Source organism: Typopeltis vanoorti, chromosome 10 (genome assembly GCF_054136105.1).
Source record: "Typopeltis vanoorti isolate ZY-2024b chromosome 10, IOZ_Tvanoo_1.0, whole genome shotgun sequence".
NCBI classification, from domain to species: Eukaryota; Metazoa; Arthropoda; class Arachnida; order Uropygi; family Thelyphonidae; genus Typopeltis; species Typopeltis vanoorti.
Genome location: NC_143558.1, coordinates 124,374,774 through 124,397,346, shown reverse-complemented (window position 1 = coordinate 124,397,346; position 22,573 = coordinate 124,374,774). Strand labels below are relative to the sequence as shown.

Here is a 22,573-nt window from a genome sequence, read left to right as displayed (position 1 = left end):
CATAGTATCATCATCCTCAAATTCCTGGCATGTACCCTCAAGGGGTGTACAGGATATGATAGTACTAAATGAAAAATCTACATCATTACTAACTTCCTATCTACATTTTTCCTCCAAATCAGTCTGTTACTTGTCAAGACTCCAACATTATCAGAGCTTATATTTCTATCGTCTAAGGCACTTTGTACCGTATCAATCCACCTATATCTTGGTCTTCCTCTGGGTCGTTTTGCTGCCAACCTGGCAGAGAACACTTGTTTTGCTAATCTTTCCTTGTCTGTTCTGTTTAAGTGACCATACCACCTGAGATTAGCTCTGCTAACACATTCCTGGATGCTGACAATGTGTACTTCTTATCTAATATCCTCTTTTTTAATATAATATTGCCATTGATGCCATCTGTTCACACCTGTAATCTTTCTCAGGACTCTCATATCTGCTGTCTCTAGTCGTTTGTCAAGTGTTTTACTTCTGACCCAGCTCTCAGATCCATAAGTTAAAACTGGTTTGAACACTGTCTTGTATGCAGCTAATTTAGTGCTCCGACTAATTTCTCTCTTATTCCATATGAATTTATTCAATTGACTTCCTACCATACCAGCTTTGTTGATTCTGTTGTCTATATCCTTATTTAATTTACCATCTTCACTAAAAAGCATGCCTAAGTAGCTGAAATGTTTTACTTGTTCCACAGGTTCTCTGTTCACAACGCAGTTGACATTTTCAACGATTCTGCCTATTTTCATTGTCTTTGTCTTTTTATTGCTGACCTTCATACCGCATCTATTACAACAGTTATTGAATTTAGTCAGGGAATCTTGCAGACTTGTAGCGGATTTATTTAGAAGTATAACATCGTCCACATAAAGTAAAGAGCTGACATTAACATCTCCAATTTTGATATCATGTTTAATATCACTTTTCTTCATAATGTGATCCATATAGATAATGAATAACAGAGGGGATAATGTACATATTTGTCTCACACCAGATTTAACATTAAACCACCTTCTTGTACTTCGATTCTAACTGCTGACTTACAACTCAAAAACACTAAGTATTGCTTGATATAATGCGCCATCGACACCATATAACTGTAGCGTATTGAATAGCTTTTCTCTTGGCACCTTGTTATAGGCCTTTTCCAGATTGACAAAACTTAAATACAGGTGTTTGTTATATTCCCATGCTTTTTCAACTATTTGCCAGCAAAGGTTGGTCGATTTGTAGAGCCTATGCTACCAATGGCTCAGTTAAGTAAGTTTGAGCGCGGTTAGTAGTTGGAAGGGGACCAATCATTCGATGCTATTTGCACACTCTCCCTCGATGAGTCTTTGCACTCCCTGGAGGTGTCAAATAATAATAATAATTTGTTGCAAAGTGAAGATCTGATCCTGACAGTCTTTATTTGGCCTGAATCCAGCTTGTTCTTCACCAGGCTTTTCTTCCACAATTCTTCTCAACCGTTTCTCAAGTATATTTGCATAAATCTTGCCAGGAACACTCAGCAGGGAAATAGCTCTGTAATTTTCACATTCAATTTCATTTCCCTTTTTATATATTGGTACTATCAGAGTCTACTCCAGTCATCAGGAATTCGTCCCTCTGTCCAGGCCTTCTGAACTATGCAGTGCAGTCACTGTAAGACTTTTATACCACCGTACTTCAGCATCTCTGTTCGAATATCATCTACTCCTGCTGCCTTTCCACATTTCAAGCCTTTGATGGCCTTTTCTGCTTCAAGTGTGGATATATATTCCTGACTGTATGCCTGTTGAGTGTTTTTTACCACTGTGCTATCACTGCTTGTTTCATTCAGCAAATTTTCGAAGTAATTACTCCATACTTCAAGGATATCTTTTTCTCCCATTTTCATGTCACCTTTATCATCTCTAACTCCTTTTACAGCACTCTTTCCTCCATTTCGAAGCGTCTTCAATAACCTCCAGAATATCTTACCTCCTTCTTGATATTTATTTTCTATATTCTTGCCAATGTCCTACCATGACTTTTGTTTAGCTAGTTTTACACAGTGTTTAGCATTCTTGCATTTGTCTCTGTATTCTCTAAGAGCACATGCTGACTTATTTGCCAGGTACTTTTGATATGCTTTCTTCTTTTTCTTCACTGCCTCTTTAACTACCTGTGTCCACCATGGAGTTCTGATTTTTCTATCCTTGCACACAACCTCACCACATGCCTCTCTGGCTAAATCAATTAGAGTTTTCTTCAAGGCTTGCCACTGAATCTCAAAGGTTTGGTTCCTCTTCCCAAACTCTTTCATTGTTTCTTCAATAATCTTTCTGTATTTTTGTCTACAGTTTACATCTGAGAGCTGCTCAACTGTTATTCGCTTTAAAACTTTCTTACATGTTATTCTTTTCAATATGAAATTCAATTTTATCCTGCTCAAGACTAAATAGTGATCACTTCCAATTTCAAATCCTCTGTACACTCTGGTGTCCTGCACCAGGGAGAAAACATCACTATCAACAATAACATAGTCAATGATGCTTTTCTTATTCCTTGCCTCTTCTCTCGATGTGAATTTGTGCTCATTTTTATGTTGGAACATGGTGTTAGTAATAACTAGTTCATGTCCTGAGCAGAAATCCAACAAGTATTTGTCATTATTATTAGCTTTGCTCTTTTCTCCAAATTTTCCCAAAATATTTTTGTATGTCTGACAATCATTTTCTACTCTGCTATTTAGATCCTTAACAAGGACCAACTTTTCCTTTTTCATTGCGTCAGTTGCTTTCTCTAATTCTCGTAGACAGGCTTATACGTTGGTTATGCATTATTAAAACACTTAAGGAATAGAACAACGTAGTTAGGAATATAAATTAAATTAAACTTTAATAAATATTTTCCGATATTTCGGCAATGTCACATTGCCATTTTCTAAAGGAACTTACAAAAAAGTTACGTGCAACGTAGGCACTACAACACAGAAACTGGGAATGTAAAGATGAAGCTATTGTTCTCCTAACAGTCCTGATGGTGCCCTCTAGCAGGCTAAGTAGGTGTTCTTGGCCGTTGGGCTGAAGGTCTGCAGATGTAGGTCTCCCAAATTTGGATCAGTCGCATACACCCAAATTTGTTGAGGTTTGGAGAATTTCTCAGGGCTGAGGCTGATTCCATAATTTGAAAGACTCTTTATGGAATCAGCCTCAGCCCTGAGAAATTCTCCAAACCTCAACAAATTTGGGTGTATGTGACTGCCCCAAATTTGGGAGACCTACATCTGCAGATTCAGCCCAACAGCCAAGAACACCTACTTAGCCCGCTAGAGGGCACCATCAGGACTGTTAGGAGAACAATAGCTTCATCTTTTCATTCCCAGTTTCTGTGTTGTAGTGCCTACGTTGCACATAACTTTTTTGTAAGTTCCTTTAGAAAATGGCAATGTGACATTGCCGAAATATCGGAAAATATTTATTAAAGTTTAATTTGATTTATATTCTTAACTACGTTGTTCTATTCCTTAAGTGTTTTAATATTGCTTTCTCTAAAGCATCAAAAAAAATTCCTACGCTTCTACCTTAGTGGGACCATAGGCACAAATAAGTCTCATTGTCCACTGCCCCATTCTGATATTTGCCCACATCATTCTACTTAAGACTGCCTGCCATTCAAGAAGATTAGCCTCGTATTTTGTGTTGAATACTATGGCTACTCCTTCTTTTCCTTGATTGTCATTGCCTGAATATAACATTTTGTATTTATTGCTCAGAAAGATCTCACCAGTTTTTGTCTTTTTTGTTTCAGTCACCCCTATTATGTCGATCTGGTACTTATCTAATTCCTCAGCTAGCTCCATTTCTTTGCCACTCAGGCTTATGTTGATAGTACCGATTTTTACCTCTGGTGATATTGAGTTGGGGGTGTGTTTTCAGATTTGTTCCAGTAGCCGACTTTTCGCTGTTCGCTCTGGTTCCCTGGAGAAAACAACTTGGTCCTTGTTTAACTGGGCGACGCCCCAGCTAGCATGAAATTTTGTCATGTTGTACCATCATTTTGTATATTGGTTTAAGCCAATAAGAATATAATATAATCCAAAATTGCCAGCCCATCCTCATTCGTTCAGTATCCAGGTAGATACCCAACAGGGTGCACCACGAGAAGGTGAGGATTGGACATTAGGTCATTCCTTTAAAGGCTGTGTGGAGGTCTCTTCTCAGTTATACAGCTTTGACCTTTAAGCACCCCACCTGGATTTATTATATATAGATTAGGTACATAACCTTTATTGCTTTTACTTTCCCAAAAGGGATTGGCTAGACCATTTAATCCTCTTTGAAGGCATCCAGGTAGGAGAGCAAGGAGGACAACTGCTGCCATCTTGCAGCCCCTGATCCCAACATTATACATTGTTATCTGAAATAATTGAAAGTCTGTGGTAAGTTTTCTTGAGTTGCAACCATAGTAGAAATCCTTGTTTTCTTTCCTGTTAATAACTTCTAAATGTAGAGAAAAGAGAAAACAACATGAATACAGTGGAATGTCAGCTCATATAAATAATCACATACATGTAAACATCTACAAAGCAGTTTTTGCATGGCTATAAAAATAACATTAATATGCCACATATCTTTTCTACATTCTGATTCAGATAAATTGAGTGTCATTAAGTGCCAATTGTTTGACCACTTGGGTTACTCATATCAGTGCAATATAAGGTTTGCACATGTTGCACTACATTTGTTTAATTTTTTTACTTCTAATTCCAGGTTGAGTTCTGAGTTGTATTATCAGAAGTTGTGCAGTAGAAGTGCACTATAATGAATATCACTTTAAGAAAATGATGTGCCGTACATAACCAGTACTCTTTTTTTTTTCTTATAACATGCATGTTGTTGTCATGTTACAACAAATTAAAATAAATTTAGTATCTGAAATTTTAAATTTATTAATCCAGTCTATTACCCTTTGCTAACGTATAAAAGGTTAGTCATGATCTCGGAGGAATACATTTCTTCCTTTCCACAGAAATGAATTTGGTTTTCTTCATGTTTTTCAAGCGTATAACTTTATCATTCAGCAAGGCTTTTCTGTTATATCAAATAGCAGTAATCTGATTTAGTTTTTATCACACCACTTAACCTTTTGTGGTTACAACAGTGACATTTAAAAAAAATATCCCTATTTTAGCAGATGGAGATTATCATTCTATATGGAAAGAGCATCTCAGAGAAGAAGATGTGCGACAGCAGTATGCTCAAGCTATGTTGACATTGGCCACGACAGTGTGGGCAACAAACCACAACAATTCCAGAATTACATGGTGTTATGACATATGCAAGTAAGTTGATATAAGGTTTATCTTGTTTTCTTTTCTTTAAATTCTCATGTATGAACTCTCACATATGGTGTATTGTGTGCTAAACATATAAATAGGTAGTCCAACTAATAATCTGGAATTAAAAAAAAAATGTCCAGCAAAAGAACAAAATCTTAGATGCATTTTGTAGCCAGTTAGTGGTGAAACTAGACTCAACAAAAAGGGGTATTTTCACAGTAGAAATTTAGAGCATTAGTATGGGATTTCAATTTTTATTGCTACTGAGGCTAAAAATCTTGATTGATCACTAATTTGAATAATTCCTGTTATGACTGGGGAGTATGTTTCTTGAGTTCTGACTGACTAATGATCTGTTGAAAGGCAGACTGATGCAAGACAAACTTTACTTATTTCCATAACAAAGAGTTATGGAAATGAGAGAAGGAGAAAAAAATTGGTAAACTAGGGAAAGAGAGAGAAGGAAAGAAAAGCAAGAAGGGAGAATACGAGAGGAGAGAGAGAGAGGATGGGGGATGTAGGTAAGTAAGATATGAATGGATCTGAGGGGGGAGTGGTGTATGGAGATTCACTGATTTCTAATGTGCAGAATAGAATGTTAGAGGAGTGCTTTCTTGGAGGAAGATAGTGTGTATAAAGCAAGGTGAGAATGTAGACAGCATGATGGTTGGTGCAGGGTGGACCAAAAGTCACAAAAGGTTTTTAATATTTAATAACTCCTTTATTTTTTGTTTTAAATTTACAATGCCATAGCATCATATGCAGTATATATAGGAAATAAATTTTCACTAGGTGTGAAAAATCAAATCTTGTAAATGCCATCCATTTTCTACTTCACACAAACATGCTCTTTCTAAGGCGTTGTTCATGACAGCTCTTAGTGCTTCAGGTTCCAGTGCTCTGATTTCAGCCCGAATATTGTTCTTAAGCTGTTGGAGTGTCTGAAGCTTGTTTACATAAACGTTTTCTTTGAGATAACCCCATAGGAAGAAATCAGGAGTCGTCAGATCTGGAGAATGTGATGGCCAGCTTATGTCGAAACCGCAGGAAATTATTTTTCCCTCAAAACTCTTCCTGAGCAGTTGGATTGTGGCCCTTGCTGTGTGAGCTGTTGCTCTGTCTTGTTGGAGCCACATGTCATGTTTATCTTGAACTTCTGGGAGTAAGAAATTTTTGATCATAGACTGATATTCATCTCCTGTAACACTGACAGGGTTCCCAACATGGTTTTTGAAAAAGTAAGGTCCGATCACTTCTTCCAACATCACCCCACACCAGACCGTACACTTAAGGGGGGGATGCGGTTCCCTTTATTGAATGCCCTAGGATTATCTGAACCCCAAACCCTGCAGTTTTGTTTGTTAATGAAGCCTTTCAAATGAAAATGTTCTTCATCTGACATTATCACTTGTGAATAAATTTGGGATCTCTCCTTGCTAATTCTTGAAATCTGTGGGAATAATCTGGTGTCTTCAGCTGTTGCATCAACTGGATGTTATACAGAAACAGATTCAAGGTTTTCAGAATATGCTGGAGTGATGTCCGAGAGACTCCAATCTATCCAGACCGCCTTCGAGTTGATGTGCTGGTCGTTCCTCAAAACGACCAATCAAACATCTAATCATTGATTTGCTTGGAGAATCTCTCACTCCATAATGGCGATTTGAGAGGTATTCTGAATTGGGAAGCTAGAGATTCGAGGTTATTGTTAGGAACTATGCAGCAGAAAAGTGTGAGAGGGATGATAGGGAGTGTTTTACCCAAATATGATAATGCAGAATTAAGGAGGACAGTAGAAATAATGAATGACATGATGGCAAGAATGTGTTAAAAGAGAGGTGTGGAATATGTGGGTGCTTGAAGTGCATTTGAGGATTAAAGACAGCTGTATGCAAGAGACAGACTGCTTTGAACATTGAAAGGCTTAGGATAAGGAAACTAGAGTTGCTAGGGTGTATGGTAGTGGCGGAGGCCTCTTGTGGGGATATTCACTTGGGAGATGGTAGAATGTAAGGTATAGAAATTAGACTCAAAGTTACTTGGAAGTAAATTTAATAAATGTAAAATTTTTGCTTAAGTATCAAAGGCATCATTCCATTAGCAATGGAACACAAAATGCAATAGAAAAATTAATTTTAAAAAGACTACTATAGCATAAGACAGATAGACAGAAGGAGGGATGTAAGAAATGAATGGATTGTGAGGACAGTGGTATATGGAGATTCATTGATTTGTGATGTGCAGAATTAGAATGTTAGGGGAGTGCTTGCCTGGAGGTTATTGTTAGGAACTGTTATTTTTTTAAAATTAATTCCTATGTTTCAAAAAAAAAAATGAATATAATAAGATAATCAGGAATTTACATAAAATTTATGCAGTAATATTTCCCATAAAGGGAAATTTTAAACCAAAAAAACCAAAGGCCATCAAATCTGTTTAAGTTCAATCAGTGATAAAGTCCTTACAGCTCACATTATAACTGGTCTGCAAGGAATTACTTTTATGTAAGAGTTTTTTTTTTTTTTTTTTTTTCAAAGAACCCAATGTTTAGTTGAGATGGCATGTTCTACTAGGCCAGACCGCTCAGTTTCATGATAATAGATATATGATTTATGTTCCTCATGACAGATCTGCTAGACTGTCCAAAGGAAGACAAACCACAGGAGCAAGGGAATGGGTAGACACCTGAAAAACTAGTTGGAGAAGTCTTGTCTTTAGATGAAGAAAGGAAGGTAGAAATCATCTTAGCAAGATGATAAGACACTGCAATATTAAGATATCTTAGAATTTTAGCAGTATTTTCAGAAATTCCTTTAATATACAGAAATGAAATTCAACAGAGATCTTCAGGAGATCTAGACACTAGTATTTTTTAAACGAGGTTTTAATGGCACTTGTGACATAATAAAGTTTATTCGATACACATAATCACAAATTCACTGGATATATGATTTATGTTCCTCATGGCGGATCTACTAGACTGCCCAAAGGAAGACAAACTTCCAAACTTTTCCAAACTATAGAAGCAAGGAAATGGGCACCTGGAAAGCGGAGTGGAGAAAAGTTGTCTTTAGGTGAGGAAAGGAAGGTAGAAATCATCTTAGCAGGACGAATTACTGAGCAAGGAATTACTTTTATACGAGTTGTTTTTTTTCTGAAAAACCCTATGTTTAGTCAAGATGACATGTTCTACTAGGCCAGACTTCTCAGTTTCAAAAATAAATAAATAATATTAACAATAATAAAAAAAATGAATAATAATTTTTATTATTGTAAATATTTTGGTGCATGTTTAGGTTTAAATGATTATTTAAAGAGTGCTGAACCACTTCTACACTGCCCAAATTTAAATTGGAATGACTGCTTCTCATTGGAGTGACATGTCAATTTTCTGGAAACAACACGATGCATTGTCTCTTTCAGCAAGACAATCCACAATGTCATAAGGCTGCTGCTGTAACTGCATGGTTTGTGGACATGAATGTCATCACACTTGACTGGCTTTCACAGAGCCCTGATCTGAACCCTAATGAACATCTGTAGTATGAACTAGAGCATTGGGTGAGGTCAAGGTATGCCTACCCCACAACAGACCAGGACCTCATTACATGCCTACAGGAAGAATGGTCCAAAATTCCTATTGATTGCAGTGAAAGGATGTCCTACATTTATTTAGGTGGATGCCATAGTTATTTGTTCCTTACTCTATGCTGTCTGCTGACTTTTCCAAGCAGTGTATATACATTCAGTCCTTGACTGGCGACAAGGTTCTGTAACACCAATCCCAGAGCAAGTTGGAAATCACTCTATGAACCACAAATAATATGTGAACAAAAACCATAAACATATACTTAGTTAAAAATATATAATTTTAACAATATTTTTATTTTGTCAAACTGATTTTTTTATTTTTTTATTTAATATTTTTTTTATTTATTAAAGAATTTTTTTTTTATTTGTTATAGTTTTAACTGAATTTAGTCTTTGTTTATAAAATCGCTGTATCCAGAACTGTACTATAATGAAACATGAACATGCATTGCTTCTGTGCACTTACAATAAAATATTCAGCTGAAAACACATAGTGCAAGAGTAATTCTTTCAAACTTCTACTTTATTAATTGAAAGATTCATCAGGATAAGCAGAAAGGTCTAGTTCAACAACAGATTCTTCAATTCAGGTATTGCAACAAAGCTTTCTGAAGATGGTTTCATCTGATGTATAACTTGTGGAATATCTTAGTTCATCTTCATGGCTAAAGTGACAACAGGCATGGGCTTCTCTAAACTTTGTAAATTACTCCAACTTATTTTTCACTTGGTTAGATTATAATAAATTTAGTTTAATCCTTTATCGAAGTGTGAGTTTGTGCCTGAAAATATCTTCAGGACTGGGGTAAGGTAGTACAACACTGGGAAACTCGTAGCAAAGGTAACATTATAGATATCTGCAAGGAGATGTGTTTTGCGTTATGGGAGATACTGAGATAGGAGTGAAGTTAGCTTGGTCCACCTTTGCTACGAGTTACCCGGTGTTGTACTACCTTACCCCAGTCCTGAAGATATTTTCAGGCACAAACTTTGTTTGCTCACACTTGGATAAAGGATTAAACTAAATTTATTATAGTCTAACCAAGTGAAAAATAAACTTTCAACATCTTTCTATAAATCCAGAGTAATTTAATTAAAAAAAAAAAAAGGTGGCACACCTTTTGGCAACTCCTATAGGTAAAGAAGACCTCGGCATTGCTTCTGCATGGTATCTCCACTTCTGGGCCTGGCTCCCACTGAAGACACCTCAATAAAGGTCGAAATTAGTCTGGATAGTGGCCCTTCCCTTAATTCATAGCATTATACATATCCTCAAGGAGATGTGTTTTGCATTATGGGAGATACTGAGATAGGAGTGATGTTAGCTTGGTCCACCTTTGCTACGAGTTACCCGGTGTTGTACTACCTTACCCCAGTCCTGAAGTTATTTTCAGGCGCAATAGGAAAATTATATGTCACAAAAATAACTTGGATAAAGGATTAAACTAAATTGATTATACTGCAACTTAGTCTGTGCAGTTTGCCTTTTGTTTTCTGCATAAACTTCTCTGTAGCAAGCATTGCAGCTTGCATCATTCTGTGTCTTTGCTAAATCTCTTCTTATTAGGATCCATTTGCTTAAAAAACAGCTAAATTGCTGTGTTGACTTTTGCAACCAGTGTCTTAAACACTGAACCTGATTGCCTTCAATGCAACCAAAACACACTCCTGCTTTTTTTTTCTCACAATAGGAATTCAGCTCACCTTCGCTTATCCTCAGTAATACATCACTAACAGTATCAGATATCTCTCTTTCCTTGGATTGACATTTATCTCCAGTCTCTGAAAAACTAGGCATTCTTTGCTGCTCAAGAAACCATTTCACAAACTCACCCAGATTAATCCTATATAAATCTCAAATCCCTCCATCCATCCATCCATCCACCCATCCATAGAATACTGTTCATGCATTTGTGGTGGTGTATACAAAACCTCCCTAAAAATTGTTGATTGTGTCCAGAGGAGAGCAAATGAGCTTGTAGATAACCCTTTCCTCACAGGTTCTCTTCAACTTCTGTCTCACAAGTGCAGTGTCCTTTTTTTTTTTTTTTTTTTTACAGGTACTTCCATGGTCACTGTTTTAGTGAATTGGCAAACATCATTTCTCCACTTTTTTTTTTTTAATGTTGGGCCCATATACAAGATATTGATTGATCAACCTATAGTACTTTAGTACTGTATATGGGTACATACTTTGTACGGTGGGTATATATGGGTACGTACTTAGTACAGTGGCTGCTGCTCTTGTCTATACAAGAGCAGCAGCCACTGAACACCCCTTTGTAGTACAACTGAAAACATGTTGGACCTGCTTCTCCCCTTCCTCATTTATTCCATCTACCGCTGTCCTCTAGAACAGTTTTTCTCATAATGCATTTCCCAACAACTTCACCTTCCAGCTCATTAAGAAAAATGTCAATAGATTTCTTTCCCATTCCTTGTCAGCACTTCATACATGGTACTGATGTGCCATGTAGGTTCTTGTACCTTTCATGTGCTGGTTTAAAAAAAAAAAAGGCAAATATCTCTGCCAATTTTTTAACTGTAAACTTTTTTTTTTGGTGGGGGTGATCAGCTTCTTCATATTCTATTCTGTTTTTTTCTCTTGTTCTGTGATTTTGCACTCTGTTAGGCTTTTCGAACTCTTCCACAGCTTTCACCAATCTCTTGGAAGGTTTTGTCAAATTGTTTATTTTCAGCAGCTTTTTCCAAACATTCATATATTCTGTTGCCTCAATCCATGCTACATCTGCATTCTTTGTACAATGCAAGATATTATATTCCAAAAGTCTAAGGCTTTCTCACCCTCAGTAGGTGGTCATAGCCAAAGAAAAATTATTTCTTAGTAAAATATGTCTTGAAGATAGCAGTAACAACCTGGTCCATGGGATAGCTTTTTTAAGGTTTATGCTAGTGATCATCAGTGAGTGACTGTATATTCTTTTTCTCCTGAACCAGTGAGAATATATTATCAACAACTTGACAGTTAATAAAGTTTCTTATTTCTTGTGTGTGTTCTCTTCACCTTTACGTTGTAATGTGGTGTTAATCCACATCCTGGAAAAAAAAAAATTAAAGAGAAATATTTCATTATTATAACTGTGCTTTCCCCCCCCCCTAAAATAATATTCTCAGAATCTTTCTATATGGCTAATATTCATTTCCTACTTTGCGATTTAGATCTCCAACAAGAAACAGCTTTCCTTTTTCTTGTGCAATTTCACTGTGACTCAAGTTCCTCTACTTCCTTGGTAGAGAGCCTCTACTGGACCAACAGCACAAATAACTTTCATTGTCCAATTTCCCATTTGGAAATTTACTCATATCACTTCATTTAACCTGGTATTATAAGGTGAGGTGTCACAGACCCCAAAAAATAGAGAGAAATAACTGTGACACTGCCACCTTACTAACGGCAGGTTAAAATTGTCTTCCATTCAAAATCTTCATGTTTACTGTTGAATGCTGTAATTCTTTCTTCCTTTCCTTTATTTCTATTGCTTGAGTTTGGTTAGCTGAAGCATGCTAGAAGACTAGTGTTATCTCTGTTAAATTGCATGGATTTTTACAGCCAGTTTGCTTGATTTGCAGCATGAAAAGTCCAGGTTTCCAAGAGGGGAAAAAATCCTGCAACCTTCATTTTTCTAGATTCAGTTCCAGATCCTTCCATTCAAAGAGGATTGTCATTACTGAATGAACTGTGGAAGTTTTTCTGTCACTCAATTATATTGTTATTCTATTAGAGATTGTTCATTTTATTTTATCTTTATAAAGAGATTTTTATACTCCAAGTGTTTATTAATTACACACGGGTTCAATTCCGATTGGTGCAATGACTTTTAACTATTTCTTTTAGAATCCGGGAAAATCACTGACTCAAGATAAAAAAATATATATATACATTTAAATGAAACTAAAACATTATATACACTTCAAATAAAATTACATAATACCTACAAAATTAACTGGATCCAAAGCTTTCTAAAATAATTCTACACATTAGAGATTTTCTTATCCAAAATTATTATAATCATTCATTCTCTGACTCATTATATTATTGGATTATTTTGACACATACTTAATCACATCTACCAGACTAAGCACCTTGTTTTTTACAACAAAAATGCTCATTCACAGTCAGTTTCTTTGTTAAGGCTTTTCCAAAAATATAAAAATTTTTTCTTTTCCAATGGGATCCTTTTTTATCACCCTTATGTAGTATATAATATTATTCTTCCTGTCTCATTGAAGTGTAAATACTCTTACCTCTTGCAGTTCAATTTCACTCACAATTTATTAATTTTTTTTACCAGAGAAAGGCATTCTTCTACTACTTCATAAACAACATATCTAAGTTGAGCTCTTCATGTTAAGCCACTTGACACTTTCAATTTTCACCAATTGCTTTTTCCATAATAATCCAGTGTCCTTAAGACAGAAGATGAAATTTTCCATTCAGCATTTCCTCGAACATTCAGTTAGAATGCTGACTGCAATACCTTCTTTTATTTACTAAATACTTGTTGACAATCTCAATTCCTCCAGTTTAAAGACTCAGTTCTATGATTACTTTTCAGAATCTTCTATTAATATTCTCCTGACTGTCATGTAAAACTTTAAAACTTCCTAAGAACAAAATTTTTCCAGTTTGCATTCTTAAATTTCCATGGCTCTCTCTTGTTTTCCTCGTTACCCCGACACTGAATGCTCTCTACTTATTTACCTTGTTACCCCCAATACCGAAAGCTCTCTCTTTGTCAGCTGTCAATCACTCATCAATCTCCTTGGCGAGCATGCACACTTCATGTGATATATAAATTTGAGAGATTACGTAATTTACTCTAAAGGAATATCAACTCAAATAACAGAAATAAGAATATCTACAATAGTATCAGATTAAAATTTTAGTTATCTATGCACTAATGCCAGATAAAATCTAAGAATTTTATGGCAGACCAGAAAATCACTAAATCATAGTTAAAAAAAAGAAAAACATGTTACATATCTTTTCAGAGTAAACTGTGCTCTTTACTTTACACAGATATTACTGTACTCCTAATTAAAATCAGTACAAGTCTTTAGAACACTTTAACTAGACTTAAACCTTCAATTTATTTTTATTATTATTATTATTGAGAGACCTCCAGGGAGTCAGGGACTCATCAAGGGAGGCCACATACTACATGCACCAACTATCATACTTATTCTTGAATTCATTCACACTGCTTGCACTCACAACATCCAATGGCAATCCATTCCAAAATCATGCACCACTGAAATGAAAGAAAAATCTAGCTCTCACCCCCCACACACACACACTTCTCGTAGCATTCATTCTCAGCTTCCAAGAATGACCTGTTGTCCTTTCCTCACCTTCCATAAATTGGAAAATTCCATCAACTGAAATCTTATATGATTCTTTCAGAAGATTGTCTCAATCATATTACCCCTCTTTCTCCTGTTTGCTAGTGCCCTCAGTCTACAAATTCTCAATCTGTCTTCATAATCAGTATTCCACAATCCGGATATCATTTTTAACACTCTTCTTTGCACTCTCTCCAATATATCAGAATCACAATGGAAACCAGGATACCAGACCAGACCAGACCTGCACACAATAGTCCAAGTGAGGTCTTATCAAGGCCTTGTAAGGAGGCCAAATGACATCCTTATCTTTACGTGTGAATGTTCATTTCAGCATTGCAATTATCTTTTGAGTTGTATTTGCAATCTTTGCTACATGGCCCTGAACTTCTTCTTCCTATCTCCTTACACTTCAAGATCCCTGGCCTCATCAGTTTCTTCTATCATAATCCCACCAATATAATATGACATTGGATATCTAATCATGCCGAAGTGAATGACTAGACATTTACTGACACTGAACTGACATCCATTTTCCCATGCCCACAATTCCAGCCTATTCAAATCATTCTGCGAGTACTGCATATCAGGTAGAGTAATATATATAAAAGTCCCATATATATATAAAGGTAGAGTAATCAGCATTCCTGATTTGTCTACCTTTCTTTGCATCATCAGCAAATAGCTGTGTGTGTTGCTTGTCAAATCCTTCACGATATCATTAATGTATAGATTGAATAACGGTGGACTAAACACTGATCCTTGTGGTACACCACTGGATACCTTAAATCCTGCAGACTCACATCCTCCATATACTGCTTTTTGAATTAATTAAATCAAATGGTGTATCAGATTATATTGAAAGTTATGTCAAATATCATGAAGAGACCCAGTGTTTCTTCTTTCTAAATATTAATTTTAAAACTCATTCCACAGATCAGCTAGATAGTTATACTGTCATGAATCTAATGGTATTAGATTCATACTTTGGGAGGCTCTTCAAGTTAACTCAAATAATCTTTTACCACTTTTCTTGTAAGTATTCTTTGGAGAGAGAGAGAGTATGAGTAGCCATATTTGAGATGGGCCTGCCATGGTCATGATTTACATGAACTTCTCCATACGTGTAGCTTAGTAATGAATCCATTACTGTATATTTCATGACCCTCAAGTTTCAATTCAGCCAAACAGCAACCATGAAAAAGTCAAGTAAATAGATTGTGCAGAAAAGGACAAACCTTCTGAAACCTCCAAACTTCATCGTTCATTTTCAGTTTAAAAAGCACTTGCTTTTCCTGACAGAAACTCAGCTTCTTCAAGCAGTTTGTCTCACTTTGCTCAATTACACACTCTTTGAGTCTTTTATTTAAAACATTTGTGCTCATATATGCAATTTGTATGCAGTTTGCTCCCATGTATATAAAATGCCAACAAGTTTCCAACTGAGAATTTCCTCTTTTTGCTGAAAAGTCTTTGTCTTGTGTTATCAGATTAATTTGCTGTTACTCGTTTATTTCCTCCAACCATTTTGAACTTTTTAATTTCCTTTCTTTAAATGTTTATTTTCTTTGGTCTAGCTGTCCTAATGGTAAAGCTATTTTCTTCAGATTTAGATATTTTAAAGTTTACAACTCCAGCTGACTTTCCATATCCACTTATGCAGATCCTGCATGTTGAAATGCCAACTTGTTTTCTATTGCCTTTCATCTTGTTCGTATACATACTAGAATACCAGATAACCTTAATTGTTCTCCAGACACCATAGATCTTTCCTTGCTGCCGACCCTTCCAAGTACAGTGTGGATGATGTTTATCCCTTAAGTAATTCAGAGTACAATCTACTGTTAATTGACTGTAGATCTTGTGTAATTTTACACTTCATTTTTCTTGGTTAGCTTATTGCTTTCAATTTTCTTGTTGATATGGAAATATTTATTTCCCATTCCACTTTAAATTCTCATTCCTTATATAAGCCTTGGTTCTTCAAGAAGAGAAGTGCGTGTCATAAAAGCATAAAAGAAAACGAAGTATGGTTAGCTATCATTGAAGTCTCCATCTTCCTTTTTTGTATATATCAAAGCCTGAAATAGCTGCATGGAAGAAAATTATCATCACAACCAAAATTTATTTTGAAAGGGGCAAAAAGCAGGATACTTCATGGGACCATCAAAATTGTCTCATATCAGAGTTCATAACTTTTACCCTTTCCTACTTCCACCACTTTTGCACTTAGACAATGCTTTTGCATTATTACATAAGGAAAAGGCAATCTTCTTCTGACTTTTTACTTTTTCTGTAATTCCAAGCACAACAACATCAAATGATCCTGTGGATTTTTTTTACAAACAAGTTCAAATTGGAAAGTAAAAAGTCCACTGTTCCTAATTGCATTTCTCCAGTTGTTCTGAAAATTTGTGCTCTACAGTTGACCCTGTTCTGTGTTGTCCTTATTCTGACTTATTACAGTAGTATTTATTCTGTAACTTAGAAATTAGCCACATACTTGACCTGTTCCTAAGAAGCAGTGGCGGCCCATACATAAGCACTGCGACACTGCAGCACTCCCCAAGGAAAAAATTAAAAAATTAAATTTTGTTGGTGTTTATAAATAATAACAATGCTTACAACATTATATAAATGCACTACAACCTGTTAAAGGTTACAGCTTATGTTTCGACAATGATTGAATAGTTAATAATTGGAATTGTTCGATTAACGCTTTAGATTACGAAACAGATATGCTGCGATCTAACGCAGTGTCAGAATTATCACGTTCAACATCGCAGCCAGACTCATCGATATTCGTTTGTGCTTCTCATTGCACGTAACTAGTGAATCTGACACTGCTCTTTGGGCAGTGTATGCTTGCACGCGTTATTCTTTATTGGTGTGTGTGTTTGTGGTGAGGGTGAACTATTTTTTGCAAATTTTATTTTAGTCTGTTAAAATAACATATAATTATTTATTTATTATAGAAACAGGACTGAATTATGATGAGTGTCACTGTTGAAAATATGAAAAGAATTATATTTTTTTCAATTATCGTTACACGAAACAAATGCACTGCGATCTAATGCAGTGCATTTGTTTTGTGAGAATGATCGTGCCAATTGCAGCTAGACTCGCTGATATTCGTTTACGCTTGACTGATATGATACACTGCACTTTGGGCAGTGTATCATATGCTTGCTCTCGTTATTTCTGTGAGATATGAAACTTTTATTATTGGTGTTTGTAAGTGGTGAGGGTAAAATATTTTTAATAAAGCAATTTTCTAACATGTAAATTTATTTATTAATAAACTGGTTACTAATTAGAAAAAAAAAAAAATTTTCTAATTTTGCAGCACTTAAAATTTTCACAGGCCACCACTGCTAAGAAGGGTAAGAAATCTTCCCATCCAATTTCTCTCACTTCAGTTCTTGCTAAAGCAATGGAGAACGTTCAAGTTCTATACCACTCAGAAACTGCTAAACTAAGAAATGATTGCCAGTATGGAGTCCTCCACTGTCATCTCTTGTCAAACTTGCTCAAATGTCTACATTTGAACAGGTTTGGCAAATGTGTGCATTTGGCATAATATGCAAGCTCCCATTATAGGGTTGCAGTTGGCTTTCGGTCTGGTCACACATGTGTGATGGAAACATATTCCAACTTGGCAACTTCTCTTTCTCATTTGATAAACCTTGTACCTTACAAACCAACAAAACCTCCAGAATATCAACTTCTCATCATCATCAAACTCCTGACACGTACCCTCAAGGGGTGTACAGGATATGATAATACTACATGAAAAATTTACATCATTACTAACTTCCTATCTACAATTTTCCTCCAAATTAGTCTGTTACTTGTCAAGACTCCAACATCATCAGATCTTATATTTCTATCATCTAAGGCAAGGCAACTTTTTTCCATATCAATCCACCTATATCTTGGTCTTCCTCCGGGTCGTTTTCCTGCCAACCTTGCAGAGAATACTTATTTTGCTAATATCATATCAACGCTTCAACCCTAAAATGTAATTCCATCTTATTTTTCACAAAAACACTTTGTTTGCATTCTTACTTCCTGAAAAACGACCAATTTTCTGGACAAGATAAGATTTTTTTTTCTTATTTTGATAACTCTAACTTCCAACCTTTACTGGCACAAAGACAACTTCTCAACATCCAAAAATTTTAGTTTTCTGTTTTGCTCAAAACCTTGCTTTATATCTAAAACACCAATAACTATACAAATTACAAACTTGTTCAACCATTAAATACTATTTCCACATTTGGAATGGTTTCCCTAAATGCACACTCAATACTTGATTGTATGCAGAAGAGAACAATCATTGATTAATGAGTCATCTCCCAATATTTATTACACTCACTCACTTTCACACAGATGTTAAGTTTTGGCCACTCGTATTTTCTGAAAATATTGATGGTCACTCTTTATCTTAGAATTGGCATTAGTTTTCAAATCCAATGTTACTTAACAGGTTTTGTGAGTGCCTTCACAATTTCTTTGAGATGCTTGAAAGACAATTCACTTTGGAGGTTTAAGTTCTTCAGCAGACTAAGAAGGTTGTTTTCTGTGAAGTCACTTATTGATTTCTCCAAATGGCTTAAAGCTTTCTCATAGAACTTAAGAAAGTCTGACTTGCACTGATTACTTTCTTGAGGGATCATGGCTTCTAATACCTCTTCAGTGGCATTTCCAAAAGAACCTGACCTCTTGTCTTTTAAGAAGTTTGTTTCGTAAAACACTGACTACTTCAAATGCCTCTGATGCACTCAAATCTTCTTTTTCTAGGAGTTTAATACATTCTTCAAAAATGGTTAAAACATTTGAAAAAAATAAAAAGTAAAGTTTGACTTGCTGGATGGCCTTCTTGTCATTAAATATTTTCCTCAGAAAAAACAGGACATCTTTCAATACTTTTAAAGTAGCTCTCAATAGCATCCCAGTTAAGTAAAAGGCTATCAGCTGCAGGTTTCAAGGAAAGCTATATAGTACAAACATACCTCAGAACCTGTTGCCATTCTAAATCGACAAACTCAAAATAAATCTGCAACTCTTCTCTCCTTTTGATGGAACAAGGAAAATCTGTTTGCTACTGTTCTCTTTCTTTGTGTGGATATCACTGTTTGAATGTTTTTTAACGTTAGTTTCTCCGCCATATGCAATACTGTAAATTTTGAGAACAATTGTTTCTATATATATATATTTAGTGCATCACATGCTTGCTTACACATGTTATGTATGATGGAGGCTGAACAATTGGCTTTTATTATTTTGTTATTTGCCTTTGATAATAACTGATACACTGAATGTTTTTTCCCAAAATTAACACTGGCATTGTCTGCACTGTAGCTTGTGGTATTGTCTAGGCTCAGGGAATGCTCTTGAAGCCTACTTTTGATATTTAAAAAAACTGAATCTGAAGTCTCTTCTGGATCCTCATAAAAATCAAGTACCTTACATTCAATGCCCTTTTCAGCTGTGAAATATCTTACACACAGAGGCCACAACTTTCCGTTTCTTCTGTTACTTGCATCAGTAGCTACAGAAAAGTAACCTACTTTTTTTAGATCTCTGGTAACTTCGGAGACTGATTCAAGGGCCATTACATTGCAGATAAGCATTTCAGCCTTTGTCCTACCACATTGAACCTTTAAAGCCTTTTCAGAGTCATTAAATATAACAGAACACATTTTATTGGCACAGTCCATACTTGAATATAATAAATTATGCTTTACTGTGTGATAAACCAAACCTAATTCTGTGGCTATTACTGATTTTCTTTCCGTCTCAGATACAAAAAAATTTTCTAATTTCATTCCCTGTTTGCTACTGTTCTCTTTCTTTGTGTGGATATCACTGTTTGAATGTTTTTTAATGTTAGTTTCTCCGCCATATGCAATACTGAATTCACGAAGCAAGTATTACAGAATTCTTTATTACTAAACAGTTTAGGGAAATAACAGCGTAGACTAGGATATACATTAAAATAACTTTTTAATACAAATCCAATATTTCGGCAACATCACGTTGCCATTTTCAACAGGAACTTGTGAGCAAGCCACGTGCATGCAGGCACAGCAAACAAGAAAATACATAAGGAAAATGTGCCATTACGTCCCATAGTGGATGGCATTGATTCCCCCATATACAAACTAGCTAAACATTTGGCCAAAGCTCTTACACACTATACTGGAAACACACCTTCATACATAAAAAACTCAGCCTACTTCAAAGCCAGCATAGAAAACCTTACACTCAAACACACTGACGTAATGGTCAGTTATGATGTCTCCTCCTTATTCACAAATGTCCCACTCAAAGAATCCTTAGAGCTAATCCAAGCTAAATTTCCTCCCAATATCACAGCCCTATTTCAGTTCACAATGAACTCAGGCTATTTTGTTTGGCAAGGAAAATTTACAAACAAATAGAGGGGACAGCCATGGCTTCTCCGCTCTCCCCACCCTTGGCCAACTTTTATATGGAGACTTTTGAAGAGAAAGCCTTAAACTCTGCCCCACAAAAACCAACCATTTGGCTTCGATATGTAGATGATGTGTTCGCTATTTGGCCACATGTCTCCAATGCACTCCTCTCCTTCCTAACACACTTAAACAACCAACTCTCCAGAATCAAATTCACCTTGGAAGAAGAAAAAAACACCTGCCTTCCTTTCTTAGACACACTAGTCACCCGTCAGCCTGATGGAACCTTTGTTTTCTCAGTCTATGGAAAACCCACCCATACAGGCAGATACATTCACCAACAATCCCACCACCCTTCCTCACAACAATATGGTGTCATTAAGACACTACATAACAGGGCTAAACTTATCTGTTCAAATGACAATGCTCTAACCACAGAACTAAACCACATTCTCAGCACTTTCTCAGCCAATGGCTACCCTCCCAAAACAATCCAAAAAATATTGAAACCAATACTCCTCCCCCCCCACAATAAGGATTACTCTAAATCCATCACCATACCCTATATCAGAGACACCTCTGAAAAAATTACAAAAATCCTAAAAAAACACAGCTTAACTTCTTGTTACAGACCATATAAAAAATTGGCATCCCTTATCTGCTCCACTAAACCCCCCCCCCCAGACCTACCTGGTGTATTCCAGGTCCCTTGCAGCTGTAAGCTGTCCTACTTTGGCCAAACAGGCAGGACAGCCAATATCAGAATTACAGAACACAAGGACTACAACCGGTTAAACCAATACAGCCACTCTGGTCTTGCAGACCATGCTCTGGATACCCGCCATAGAATGCGGTGGAAGAAAGCCACGATCATTCACCGTAGTAAATACAAGTAAGAAAGGCTTTTCATGGAATCAGCCTCAGCCCTAAGAAACAATCCAAACCTCAACAAATTTGGCTGCATGAGACTGCCTCAAATTTGGGAAACCTACATCAGAAGATCTCAGCCCATTCGCCCAAGAATACCAACATTGCCAGCTAGGGGGCACCAATAGGACTTTAGGAGAAAGAATAGCTTCCTGCTTCATCCTCATTTACTACTGTTTGCTGTGTCTGCGTGCATGTGTCTTGCTCACAAGTTCCTGTTGAAAATGGCAACGCGATGTTGCCAAAATATTGGATTTGTATTAAAAAGTTATTTTAATGTATATCCTATTCTACATTATTTCCCTAAACTATTTAGTAATAATGCATAACCAACATCTAAGCCTTTCCACTAGAATTACAGAATTCTTTAAAAGAGTTTGTTCCACATGGCTTCAACCATGGATATTTCCCTTCCCAAACACTTCGGTACACACATACACACTTCATTTTTTTTTTGCTTTTCTTCTCTTTTTTACTGTCACTTGAGGAACCAGACATCGTGAAACTATTGTTGTGCAATATTCTAGTTCACTATCGGTGACTAATGTTGTGCGGAAAGCAATTCTGGAAAAAAAATGAAAATAGTAGTATCTCACAAAACTGAAGAACATGCTACTTCTTGATCATCAGTCATAATAATAACTTATCTCTTCCTCTGAAAAAATGCAACAACTTCTCCTTTAAACAATGAAAATTCAAGTCAAACTTGAAAAAATCACATAAGCACATTATGTATGCCATGAACGTGCTTATTTCATATTACAAGTAAAGATTATAAGTTAATCGAATCACAACGAGCATTACAATCTACGGGAATCTATGTCATCTGAGCAGAATTTGCCCAATGAGACCCCCAAAACACTGATATTTTTGCATGGTACATATTATGGATACAAATTTACAAATGTCACTAACGCTCACTAAGAATTTCTTTCGCATATTTTGTAAG

The 22,573-nt window shown here is 35.9% G+C and overlaps 1 protein-coding gene across 5 annotated transcripts in view; it reads left to right on the top strand.

The window, feature by feature from the left end:
- The window catches only part of Samtor (S-adenosylmethionine sensor upstream of TORC1), a 177,877-nt gene that overhangs the window by 114,168 nt on the left and 41,136 nt on the right, over positions 1-22,573 (top strand). For 4 of the 5 annotated variants that reach the window (XM_090399714.1, XM_090399712.1, XM_090399710.1 and 1 more), the window contains exon 3: positions 5,155-5,305. In XM_090399714.1, coding sequence (XP_090255840.1) covers positions 5,155-5,305 — 151 coding nt within the window. The remainder of the gene's footprint in view (positions 1-5,154; positions 5,306-22,573) is intronic. The other variant, XM_090399713.1, reaches the window with a different exon arrangement.